Source organism: Sinohyriopsis cumingii, chromosome 3 (assembly GCF_028554795.1).
Source record: "Sinohyriopsis cumingii isolate HCF-2022 chromosome 3, ASM2855479v2, whole genome shotgun sequence".
Taxonomy (NCBI): domain Eukaryota; kingdom Metazoa; phylum Mollusca; class Bivalvia; order Unionida; family Unionidae; genus Sinohyriopsis; species Sinohyriopsis cumingii.
Window position 1 is genome coordinate 86,568,596 of NC_142963.1, and position 13,398 is coordinate 86,581,993.

General features: G+C 34.3%; 1 protein-coding gene across 1 annotated transcript in view; it reads right to left on the reverse strand.

The window, feature by feature from the left end:
* Nucleotides 1–1,871: 1,871 nt before the first annotated feature.
* LOC149803244 (E3 ubiquitin-protein ligase SMURF2-like) overlaps nt 1,872–13,398 on the reverse strand; it is a 149,254-nt gene continuing 137,727 nt past the window's right edge. The window contains exons 17-18 of the mRNA XM_089952892.1: nt 12,865–12,949; nt 1,872–8,156 (exon numbers count right to left, since the gene is read on the reverse strand). Of these exons, the coding sequence (XP_089809018.1) occupies nt 8,057–8,156; nt 12,865–12,949 (185 nt within the window). The 3' untranslated portion in view covers nt 1,872–8,056. The remainder of the gene's footprint in view (nt 8,157–12,864; nt 12,950–13,398) is intronic.

Sequence of the window (13,398 nt, forward strand, 5' to 3'; positions counted from 1 at the left end):
TAGATCCATAATTTATGTATAGAGATATGAATATAATTGATTTTTCGGCGACTAAAACAAGAGAACCAGTTAAGCATGTTGCAGCGTTACCAAACTCGATCCGGATGATTATCATCGGACCATCCGGATCCGACAAGACGCAATTGTTACTTAATTTAATAATGAGATGGATGAAGTGGGACAAGTTGTATTTAATCGCCCCTAGCGTAGATGATCAACGATACTACGAGGTGTTGAAAGATTTCAACGAGAATGCATCAGCGATCGCTAAAAAAAATGTTATTGAGTTTATTACAGATATCAATGATGCACCAGGCATCGATGATATTGATGGCGACGTTAACAATCTAGTCGTGTACGATGATGTTATGTTAGACAATCAAAAAAACCCAGCTAGGATATTTTCCAGAGGCAGGCATAAAAACACTGACGTGATATATGTCACTCAACGATACACTCAGATTCCAAAAGTAATCAGAGATAACTGTAATATTCTTGCTGTATTCAACGGCGTTGATACACACACGCTACGAAATATTTGGCAGACATGGTGCGGCGGTGACATGGACTTTAATGGTTTTCGAAACTTTTTTAGTCATGCTCAGTCGACCCCACATGGATTTGTAACGATAAATTTACATGATCCTCGGACACGATATCATATCGGACTTGACCAAATATTCGGTTAGTTGTAAATAATTTTCATTGTAAATAACCACTTAGCAGCAGAGGGGGCGATGACATCGACACGGTCGTCGCGCTTTTTTACCGGACGCTGACGACGCTGGGGATCGGCGCGCAGAAGGTATTAATTAAACCAAATGACGTTCCGGACAATTGTCGATTTGGCCCCCTCGACGATGACAACGACGACGACGTCGTTTTTTTTTTACCGGGCGCCGACGACACCGGATCCGCTGAGTGCAGAAGGTATTAATTAAACCAAATGACGATTGGACAAAATGTCCGATTCGCCCCCTCTGCTGCTCAAGGTTGTTGCGACTGGAAGAAAAACTGGTCATATGCAATAACCTTTATTCTTGAGCAAGTTTTTCTCTTCTAGAGTAAGTTTCTTGACCAAATTTTCCAGATGGCTTGCATTTAGGGCAAGAAAGATTTGGGGTTTAAAGGTCAAAGGTCAAGTCAGTTAATAAGAAAATAAGGATTTCTGCACCAAAGTGCAAGACTGCATAATTTACCAAAGTACGATGCCATTGAGACCCACTGGTCAGTTGTCTCCAGTCAACAATGCCCTACTAGTGCCTTTATAGAGTGCTATTATACATGTACTGTTCAAGGTACACTAGTTACCATTGTGCATTATATTGTTCACTATAGTGCACTACCTAGTTCAATGACTAATACATGTCAATTCCAGAACACTTCAGTTTAATTGCTTTGTACATGAAACGCACTGTATAAAGTTTCATGTACATGGGGTTGATATTGTTAACTTACTGTATCTGTGTACTAGATGGCACATGTACAGAGGTACTGACTATTCCGGGTGTTACTGTAATATAATTAATTTAGGTACCTGTAACTAAACAAACCAATTGCAAAAATCAGTTGCAAATAACTGAACATGTTTTAGATTTTGATGCAAGAACACATTATGATTAAAATCTGTTCAGAAAAGCTTAATTGGTGATACCAAGCCAGGTGCCACATCACTTTGTTCATACATCAGATTTCCAGATCTCAATGCCCAAAACTACAGATTTTATAAATATTTAGTGATAACCTCTTAGAGTGATAATAATCCATTGTTGAGAGATGGAAGATGGATTATACAAGAATTACGAGGCCACATCATAAGCTCACTGAGCTTTCATTCCATGTGAGCAAATAAAATGAAAACAAATAATAGCTGGAGTTTAAAGTATTTTATTGCTTATCATGCTTTTTACAGAAATACCAGTCTTGTACATTTTTTTATTAAAAAAATTGTCCAGAACTGCTAGGTTTATATTTACATTACTAGTGCACCCATACAATGGCCATCCATGTAGTTACACTTTCACTAACATTCACAGTATACTTGTGATTATATATATATATATATATATATATATATATATATATATATATATATATATATATATATATATATATCCCAGAATAAATGCACAAATTAATTTTTAATAAATCACTGGTCTGTATATAAAAATTGACTAACTTGTAATAAATTTGTGCATGTGACTTACTTTCCCAAATGCTTTGATATGATGAATATAAAATTAATTAAATACATGTCAGTTTTTGCTCTTTCCTTGAAATCCAAGCCCCTTTTTGTCTATCACAATAGCTCTTATTGATAGGTTTGAGCCCTGCACTGCTTCAATCGTGATCATAAACTGGATTCAAACTATATGCAGGTTAAACAAAAGTATATTGGTATTCTTGTCCTGATTCTTTTTTAATACCATATCACAATTTTTCAACCTCCACTTTCCACAACCTATTGCAGTAAAATCTGAAAATAATCCAATATCGAGTCCATAGTGAAAATACGGTGATCATGTTATACAAGTCTAGTCCAACTACAAGCTGCACATACCCAGATCAGCCATTGCATAATGACCAGGCAGATATGGATCTGTGTAGTTTGTTGGGTACAATCAACAGAACAGACTTTCATCTGCTGGCACATGATGGGATGGCAGATCAGGGTCTAAGTTATTTGCAGCTGGACACAACAACCCAGTAAATATGGCACATGAAATTAATATCCATATACTTTGAACAATTCTCCATTTGTACCATATGTGCTGAAACCTTCAACCAATGACCAACATTTTACCAACACTAGTGTTGAGACGGGAATTTTATTGTTGTAATGAATTAATTTGACTGCATAAAGTAATAATGCAACTGGAGGAAAACATTTTTTAAAAGTGGACTGAAAGAAATGGCCTGAAAATGATTAATGTCTGCACTATTAAAGTCAACCACTGTGGTTGGAATTCCAGTGGAATTTTATTTCAATGAAGGATCAGATGAATCAATGTCTCAACAATTAAGATTGTATCTATCCTTTCTTTATATACAGCTGAATCCCAACCCTCCCTATAAACAAAATAAAATGGAATAGCCTGAAACCATTGTGGATTCACAGTAACACTGAATATCCAAGTGAAATCTAAACTAACTTGGAAGAGGGGTTCCTTTAATAAATATGTGTTACTGCATCATCCTTTGTTACCTTGTTCATCAAGTGCAACAAGTGGACAATTAGATCACATGGTGAAGAATAATACAAGTGTTACTCTTAATGATACAAAATGAAAGATACTTGGATTATCTCTGATACAAATACAATATTAATACTGGAAAAAAAGAAAAATCATGGACACATTTGTTCACCACACCTAATAAATGAATGAATTACCTGGATATTCATTTATGCATACAACAATGATGCACAATAAAATGCAACTGTTATACTACCAAAAATTACACTGAGTGGACAAAGTTAGAAATCTCCAATTTTCTTCACTGAAATATACTTCAATAAAAATGTCTAACAAACATGCATCATACACTTTAAATCAATGACAAGGCTCACGAATAACTGAAAAATGCCAAGCTGTTGCTAATACACCAAACCAACATAATTTTTGACAACACGTATAAGGTCATATACACAAACAGACATTGGGAAAGGAAATAATGCCAGCACACTGGATAACTCTCTCAAATATCTGGATAATCACAAACCTGTTAAAAGGTTCCAATCTAATAATACAGTTTACATTTGGTAAAACAAGAATTTGACAAAATTTGTCACATTTTTCAGCGAATAAATCTTTATCTTTTGAATGCATCATTAATGTATCATTTTAGCTGAGAAGCACATATAAATTTTTGGATGACTTATTAAGAGTGTAAAAGTTGGACTTTTTAAGACTGTTGGAATATATTTATCAGATCAAAAGGAAAGATGTTTTACTTCTTAAATTTATACACTTGCTTAACATAAACCTGAAAGTTGTTGTAGGGTTTAATGCCATTTTTCAGTGCAAGATAGGCTATACATTGCAGCCAGCATAAATAGTTGAGGAAGAACCCGGGAAAACCCTGGAAATAACCACTGACCCACATCAAGCTACTGGCAAACATTCTCACATACCCGAGACTCGAACCCACACAGAGGTGAGATGGCAGTGATCCATCATGGTGAGCAATTTAGATCACTCAGCCACATAGGGCCCCTAAACCGGAAAGAAATTTTACTAGTGTTATCCATAAAATTGAAAGACCTTTCGACAGTATTTTTATTTTAAAAAGCAAACTACACTCTTCCATGTATCCTGTCTTTAGAGATAACCAATCTCATCATTTACTGTCAATATTCTGCTTCTTAACTAGCTCATCTCAAAGACTATTAACATAATTTTTTACATTATTTTGCTAATACAAAGTATTCCTAAGTCGAATCTCAACACTGATTTTAACATTCTCTGGCTTTAACATTAATGTATAAAAAGAAGAAATTTTTAACAATGTCCCTTTTTCCACTTATTTTGACACTGTCTGGCACATCACTAATTTAAACATCTTTACAATTAAAAAATGTACTTTTTTTTATAAGAAAATACACAATGAAAAGATAGAGACCTTGAATATCATTATTAGGCACTCTTGATCACCTAAATTTACACAACCTGGATCCAGAGGGAAATGTACATGTGACCATGCAAAATACAAGAGACAAGCACCACCAATTTTTTTTTGAGCAAGAAAATCTAGCCCAAGCTCAAATCCTCAAATAGGAGGTTGTACATGTACCTAAATTAATACACCAAGTTCTCTGAATCATTTTCCAAAGTTACAAAGTTACAGAATATCAATACATTTGGACTTTGAATCTGAGCTAGAGTTTTATACTCAAAAAGTGTCCAGAATGTGGAATAAAATTTGAGCATACAAATTATGGAATCAGACATGTTGCACACAATATTGTTTACATAAATCCTGAGTAATTCAATTTTTGTCTCCTTTTTGTGGTACCTTTATACATGCAATTACTGAGTAAAGTTTGCAACTGTATGACTCGCACTGAAAGACTGTGTTATGGGGTTAAAACATCAAAACCTAAATCAATTTCTACAATTCAAGGAACAAATGAAATAAATATGGTACTATAAATTATCTGAATTATTATGATACAGTTGTGAACCTTTGTACAAAAGCAATAATGAGCCATGAGAATTAAAAAAAAGGAATAGCCACTGATGGAAGCACAAGACACAACCAAGCTTACCTTTATGAAGTCATGCTCTACCTCTTTTTTATAAGTCACTCATATATGGACAGAAGTGTTACTGGATAGCCCTAAAATTTATTTTTTCAAGTTATGCATTTGACTCCACAGATGGAAACTGAAATATGTGAGTCAACCAAATATATGAACCCAATATGAAACAAGCCTTCCTGAGATAATGTGGGGGAAAAATGCTGCTGGAAAGTTTATCACTGTGAACTTTTGGGCTCCTGGTTCCTTAGAATTGATGTTTAGGGTCTTCCACAATGCATCTTACACAGAATTAAAATGATTCCCCTGCCACTCACTAATGCACTGAAAACTATGGTAAATTTGGTCAGTAATGACATTTTTTTTCAGGTTTTGTGGAGAAAACTGGAAGGCACTGCAAACTTGATGTTGTCCAATGCCAACTGCAGATGAGTCAGCTCAATGTTGAAGTCTTTGTGTAAACCGGTGTTCAAGACTTTGTCTAAGCCAATGTTACACATTTTTTCATACCCATAAATTTAAATGGACCAATAGCAAACTGATTAAATTTGATATATTTAAAGAGCGGGAATGCTTCTTTTCCATCAAAGTCTACCTCCCTGTAGGGAAAGTAGATGTCAAAGGTGAGTCCCACATTTGTAATATTTTCAAGTATTCAACTAAATTGTTTGCGCAATCAAAACTTTCTGTACTTAATGTAGTGGAAGTGGAAAATGCTTTTTTTCCGCCACCAAAATTCAAGTGAATCCCAAAGTTGGAAGGGCTGGGAATTGTGCAATTCTATTACTATAAAACTATATAAATTTACTGAAACTGGAGATTTTCAATCTTATGTAGTTGCTTTTTTGCTGTGATGGAGGCTGGAAATAACAAAGACATATTCAGGCTAGTCATTAAACTATCACGACCAGAATGATAGAACCATCATATAACTATATCATTAATATCACTGCCAAAGCCAGACATCAAATATTATAGTAATAACTAAAACACTTTGTAAAGGAGAGCTATAAATGATCGGCATTATTTTGAATATTTATTTGACTAAACACAGAAATTGTTCAGATCAGTGCAAATCAAGACTGGCCTGTGAAATCATTTACCTACTATACAGAACATATTACTTACCAATGGTCTTGCAGCTATTAAAGTTTGTAAGCTTCTACATACATAAACAATGCACGCTTGTGGATTTAATGTAAAAAATGTTGATTAAAACTTTGAGTGACAAAAATAGAACTTTTAAAAATGCTGTTTTCTAAACAATTTTAACATCATAGATGTGAATTAAAATGTCAATTTCAATGAAAATAAGTAAATCTATGGTAAAAATATTAGAATATATAAAGTTAAACACGATGCAATGAGAGTCAAAGGATTCATAACTATGAGAGTGCTTCAAACATTTTTCTCAGGCAGTATAAAAAAAATCACTTTGCATGGAAATAAATAACATCATTTTAAACTAACAATGATCCAATAAAATGTGTTCAAAACTTATATAAGATAATTTAAAACCAGATGTATTATTATTCACATTGGTCTAGATGATAGAGTACTATAAAAATGTTGCTGAAATGCATGTCAGCACCCAAAAATTGTGTATTTTTTAATAGCATTTCTGCTATGTTACCATACACATTTATATATCATACATATCCTACAAAAAAGCACAGACCCAGATCTGGCCTTTCTTTCACAAAATTTTACTCAAACTTCTGAGTAATAAATGTTACTGCAGATTCTGGAATCTTACTCAAATCAACATATGCACTCTTTGCAACTGGATTAGTAAGATATTTTCTAGTAAATATTTAGAGCAGAGTCAAGCTGATTGACAGATGGGCTTGCTATTGCATCACATATCAGTAAATCAGAGTACAGTTTGGGGCAAGATACACACATAAATATAGAAAGTATTACAGAGTAAGTCTTCATGATATAGAGTTTGTGACAATGTACTCAGAGTAAATGTAACTGACAAACAGTGTCACACAACACTTGCTAACAAACTTGTATCATTTTTTTCTTCATAAATCATATCAAAAGATCAACATTTTCTAATAACACTCATAAGAAAAACACAAATTTACATATTTTTGTGCATGTTTCAGATATTAACATCTGTTCTGAAAAGATACATGCTGTTTTAAGTACCTGTACATGCATGTGTAAGACTAGTAGATTTGTTAAATAAGACCTGGAATGCATATGGAACATCCGATGTGGATGGAAAGTGCATGTCCCTGACTCATAGATGAGGAAAGGCTCTTTACAGAAACAGAAATCTTGAATTATTCATGGATTTTCTTTGGTTATGTTGAGATACATACAAGCTTGTCACATGACTCTAGGTTAAAGAAGACTTATAGTAAATTCATTGATAATACCTGTGACACAGCACCTGTCTACACATAAACAAGTTTATTTGGAGTTTATAATTACCAAACAAAACATATGCTATAGCAATAATACTGTGTGTTGGGTGAGGTCAAAACTGCTTGCTTTAAAAACAGCATTTTAGTTAAGTGCACTAATTGACCATAACTTCCTGTCAGTGTTTTACATGATCAGTGTGCATGAGGCTTAAGATTTCCACATTAGTTGTGCATGCAAAAGCTGCCTGATGTGGTAACTGTCTGAAGAATTGAAGCCTTAAGCATGGCTATTTGTATAAAAAGTTGAAATTCCCTCCTGAAGAAATTTGTCCTTTTTTCCCAGCTGAGAATCAGATGTGAATTCCAAAGAGTGGAACTCTCTTCTTCAACTTCATTCAACCTTGATATCGTACTGCACTCCTCATTCCACTGCAAAGCCACAAGTCTCTTCCACAGCTTGAGTCAACTTGGCTAGAAGCTTTTCATAAGTCTCATAGGGTGGAATATCTATTCTGTTGAAACTAAACATAAATAAAGAAAAGCAAATTCATTTATTTTTTTATAAGTTTCATGGTTTTGTAAAAACATGGCATTTTGTTCGCTACTGTTTCAATAAAAACATCCTTGTTGGTTGGGTCTTCAAATTCGTAATTTGTACTAACACAAAATTCACAAAAATCGGCAACTCACAAAAACGGTGTTAAATCAAAGATATCTCATTCTCTTTATTGTAGCAACATAATTGTATTTATTCATGAAAGGAAAATTATATTTTACAAGTAAAATGTGCTGCAATTTTTGTCACTTAACCTTGCCAGTATCAGCACTATCTGAGTGTTTCTGAGCATTAATATCCATGCCAAGCAGTTAAAACCCCAATGGTGATGGTTCATCTTTATGGAAACTAAACTAAAATCTAATTCTTTCCATAAAATACATCCTCTATTACAACTGAATACAAAATTATTTTTCCACTGTATCCAACTTCCTTTGGGATGCAGTTTTACAGAAATCATGTTTAATGGCATATTTAATTTTGTGTAACAGCACTAACATAAAAGTTTGTCAAAATAATGTTTGTCAAAGAAACAATTGTAATTAGCACTGGACATGTCACAAAGTGACCCACTACCTACAATTTACTTGGCAGGGCTTTAAATAAAAGAGCCTGGCCACTGAAGGTCTCACAAAAGCCAGATACCATATAGGGCTGAACTCCATCAACACTTGATAAAGTTGTCCTATAAAAACAATCTGGAGGATGGAAAGTTAAGGGGGACTAACTCATGTAAATGATGTCATGTAAAACTAGAAATCAAACTCAATCAAGGTATAATAAATATGAAGCCAAACATCAAGCAATGCAACAAATATTGTTAATGTTATGCTGCAGAAACCAAAGTCATTAGGGCTGATGAATGGGGGACAAGACTTGAAAGTGATATCATGCCAGAAACCAAAGTCATTAGGGCAGATGAATGGGGGGATAAGACTCTTTAAGTGATATCATGAAATGGTAGAAACCAAAGTCATTAGGGCAGATGAATGGGGGACAAGACTCTTTAAGTGATATCAGGAAATGCCAGAAACCAAAGTAATTCAGTCTCATATTTGTTTGAAACCCAACCAATATGTGAAAACAAAAGTCAAAATAAGTAATCAAGAGGCATAACTCCTGAAAGTGATGTTGTGGAATGCTGTAAATCAACTTAATTAAAGTCTCATCAATGCAGACCTGTAAACTAAATTTGGTTAAAATCTAACAATCCTAAGCTACAAAAATGAAGTTTAGGAGGATGGTCAACTGAGGATCATAATTCCTCAAAGGGATTACATAAAAGGCTGAAAATGAAATTTTTTCGATGTCTCATCAATGTAAACTAAAGCTGCATACTAAATCTGATTAAAACTATTCCCAGCTAAGTTTTCTTGTAAAAGAGTTCTTGATGGATGCAAATGATTACTATAGTACTCTGCTAACTTCACTGAGTGATGTGCTGATTCACTTTCTTGCAGAGCAAATTTTGTCTGACATCAATTATCTCTGTATCCCTTAAAAATTGCATACAGTTGCATATTATTATAATTCTGCAATATGAAAAGCCTATTTGACCTCAGAAGGTCAATGAATCATGGAAATATAACAAAGTTAAGAATATTGTAACTAACCTAAATACTGAAGAAGAGTCCTTTAACAGACCTAATGCTCTACTGGGAGAAATGAATTTCCAGGATTTCAAGACAAGACCATTTCTTCTTTTTAACTGTTAAGTGCTGAAGCCATCTCTGATGTTCTTCAGCAATAAGAAGATTTTCAAATTAGCTGCTATGGTACACATGGATGTCGGTAGGGCACCATTTTCATTAGGATATCAAGGACAGCATCATAAGTCTTTTGGTGAAAACACAATGTCATCATAATGATCATCCATTTAGAAGTAGTAGTGAGTGACAAGAAGATTTTTAATACAGTCATCATAGCAGCCATAACTGATGTATGACAAGCACCATTTACATTTAGGACCATAAGAAATCTATTGCTGAAAATCTCATGCTGAAATACCACACATTTGCATAGGAATAGAGACAACAATATTTAAGAAGGTATGACCATCCATTCAGGAGTAGCAATAACAAGATTTTCAAGATGGCTGCTGTAGTGGCCATAGTGAAAGTAAAATCAGCACCATTTTCAATTATGACTAACTTGGCATCATAAGAAGTCTTCTCTCAAAACCCAACATCACATCAATTAGGACTTTCCATTTAAAAAGAGCTGAGATAATAAGATTTCTAAGATGGTTGCCATGGCAGCCATAGTGGATGTCAGTTTGACATCCTTTTTATTTATGACCTGCTAGACATAAGATGTCTTCTTTGTGAAAATCTGATGCCAACAAGGCCATTGATTAGTGGTAAAAAAAATTTCTAGATGGATGGCATGGTCGCCGGATTGGCACCTTTTTTATTTAGCACCATCTAGACATCATAAGTCTTTAACCCCAACTGCTGCATCTAAACATCACCTGTAAATAGCTCCTGAACCCCACAGATGCATATATGCAGTGTCGATAAGCCTAATTTACTACCCCAGTGTCACTTATGTGCATATAGTTCAGCAGTACTCAAAACCCCAGTGTCGCATCTATGCGGACGTGACCGCTATGTTAACTAAACATTGACTGGTTGAAAATAAAGAAGTTTACATAATTTTTCATAACCAATGAGAGGACTGTTTATTCAACATTTTGATACAAGTTTGAAAGCTGAGAGGTTAAATACAGACACACTGTAAGGGCTTTTCTGCACTTTACGAAACACGTGTAGTTGAGACAAACAAAGATGGATTTGAATTCAGATATGAGTGACTTTAAAGGGTTCAGTGCAAGTGCTATCGAAGAGTTTAATGGATCAGTCTTAGAAAATGGATCAGATATTGATGATGTGATTTTTAATCAAATGACGAGGCGGACATAATCCCACTTGTACAATGGAGTGATGACCTCGTCGTGTTAGAGATTAATGATTTTGACTCTCAAGTTGGTTCAACAATCGCGCTTGGACCACTAAGCAAAGAGAAAGATTTTTTTCTCAAGTTTCTTCCTGAATCTCTGGTGGAAAAGCTTGTGAAAGAAACAAACAATTATGCCAAGAAAATGGCGGTGCAAAAGCAATACCTGAAATGGTATGAAATCAGCATCACAGAGAAGTGGGCATATCCTGGAATATACATCGTCATTTATATGTGGATAATGACTTTTGAGAGGTCCCACTCTCAACTTCATAATTAGAGTGTGGATTTCATTCATGTTTTTATATGTACATACGTAAATATTGGATTTCTTTTGTGGGATTCAAAACAGTTTACATGACTGGAATTTCTTGTATGATGGGATATAGGAGTATATAAAGTGGAAATATATGAAAAACAGACACTATACAAGGTAAGCTGTTTTTTATTTCACTGAAATCCAGCAAAAACTAATGAAATAATGAATATAAATGTAACCATGTTTTTATTTTGAGTTTCTGTAGTCAGCCATGATGATGTTCTAGTATTTAGCCCAGCAACCAGCCTCAGTAGTCTCAGTAACTGATATGATAGCACTCAGCAGTAGTGAAACTACACAACAGCTGTATTAGCTAAAGGGTTAAGTGAAAACCCCAGGTTAATTAGGAGTAGCAATATAAAGCTTTTCAAGATGGCCAATATTTTGTCCATATTGGATGTAAGATCTGCACCATTTTTATTTGTGACCAACTAGACATCATAGTCTTTTAGTGAAAGCACTGTGTTGATATCATCACCCCCATTTGAGAGGGGTAGCAATAACAAGATTTTGCAGGTCAGAATGGCACTATTTTCATTTAGGACCTATACATGATCATAATAAGTCTTTATGTGAAAACCCAGTGTTAATATGACCATCCATTCATGAGTAGATACAAGATTTCAAAGATGGCTATGTAGTGGATGTCCAAACAGTTGCATTATCATTTATGACTCAGTAAACCGTGTGTGTGTGTGTGTGTGTGTGTTAAGTTTCAAGGTAATCCTCAAGTAGGCTGAGAAAGGCAATAAACTTGTGCTAATGGACTGATGACACAAAACAGACCATCCCAGAAGCTCTTATGGTCAATGGCCAGTAGAGTTAAAAAAGAAAACCCATACATGACAAAGACTCAAGTTATGATGATATAAGGCTGATGGTGTCAAGTGACCTCTGTGTTTCAATCTCACTGTGACTCCTCTACTTATATGATGGTTAAGAACCATATGAAGAAGTTAAGAGAAATATGCCATTGATAAAAAATATCAGAATTTAACTGAATGATATTGTTGATGGTGCTACTCTATGGGGTACTGTATATGAAATATGTAATAAGCCTTCCTATATTTTGCACTGTGACTAAACAATGGGCACTTTTAAAATCCCCATCAACTTTCTCAACATGTGCAATTTTTCACATGGGTTTTGCATAAGATGTATCTACAATCAATTCTATGATTTATATTACTATAAGAAATTAGCTATCTTAGCTGTCAACATAAAAAAGTTTTATTTCTCAACATCTGATAAGCCTTACAAAAAGGACATAAAAAAATAGTGGTTACAGCAATGATATTTTAATGTCAAGGATAAATTAAAATGTATACCAATGTAAAGTACATGGAAATGGTGGGTTCTATTTTGCTATAACATATATATATATTTTTCATATATTTACCATGTATGAGCTTTTGGCAAGTTATCAGTGCTGACATCTATCTGATGAATTGTGAATAGGCGTGGTCCTGCTGCCCCTGTTGAGCCTAAAATAAAACATTCAACCGTCAGATTCCAATACTATCAGTAAGTGCAATGATCCATTCATTCATCCATCCATATGAAACCTCTCTATATGACACAATTATTACTCAAACTTAACACCTGAAACTTCTCCATACTTGTTACTTTATTTCAGTACAAAGAGATTTAAATGAAACACACATCATTGTTACATACCAACACACACGATGATTCTGCAAATTGTTTTTATTGTTGAAATTTGTATCTTAAGTTAATTTTATGTCCTTAGCTCTAAAACCAGCCAAATACTTTCAAACCTGTCTTAATAAAGCACCACTTTTGTGCTGACCCCTCCCCCTTCAAAATGCATAACCAAATCAGGTGGTCACTCAAAAGTGATCATCAAGATTACAAACAATTTAAAACTCAAACTCAATTTGACATTCTGTCAGTAGTTTGTCTTGTTAGCCTT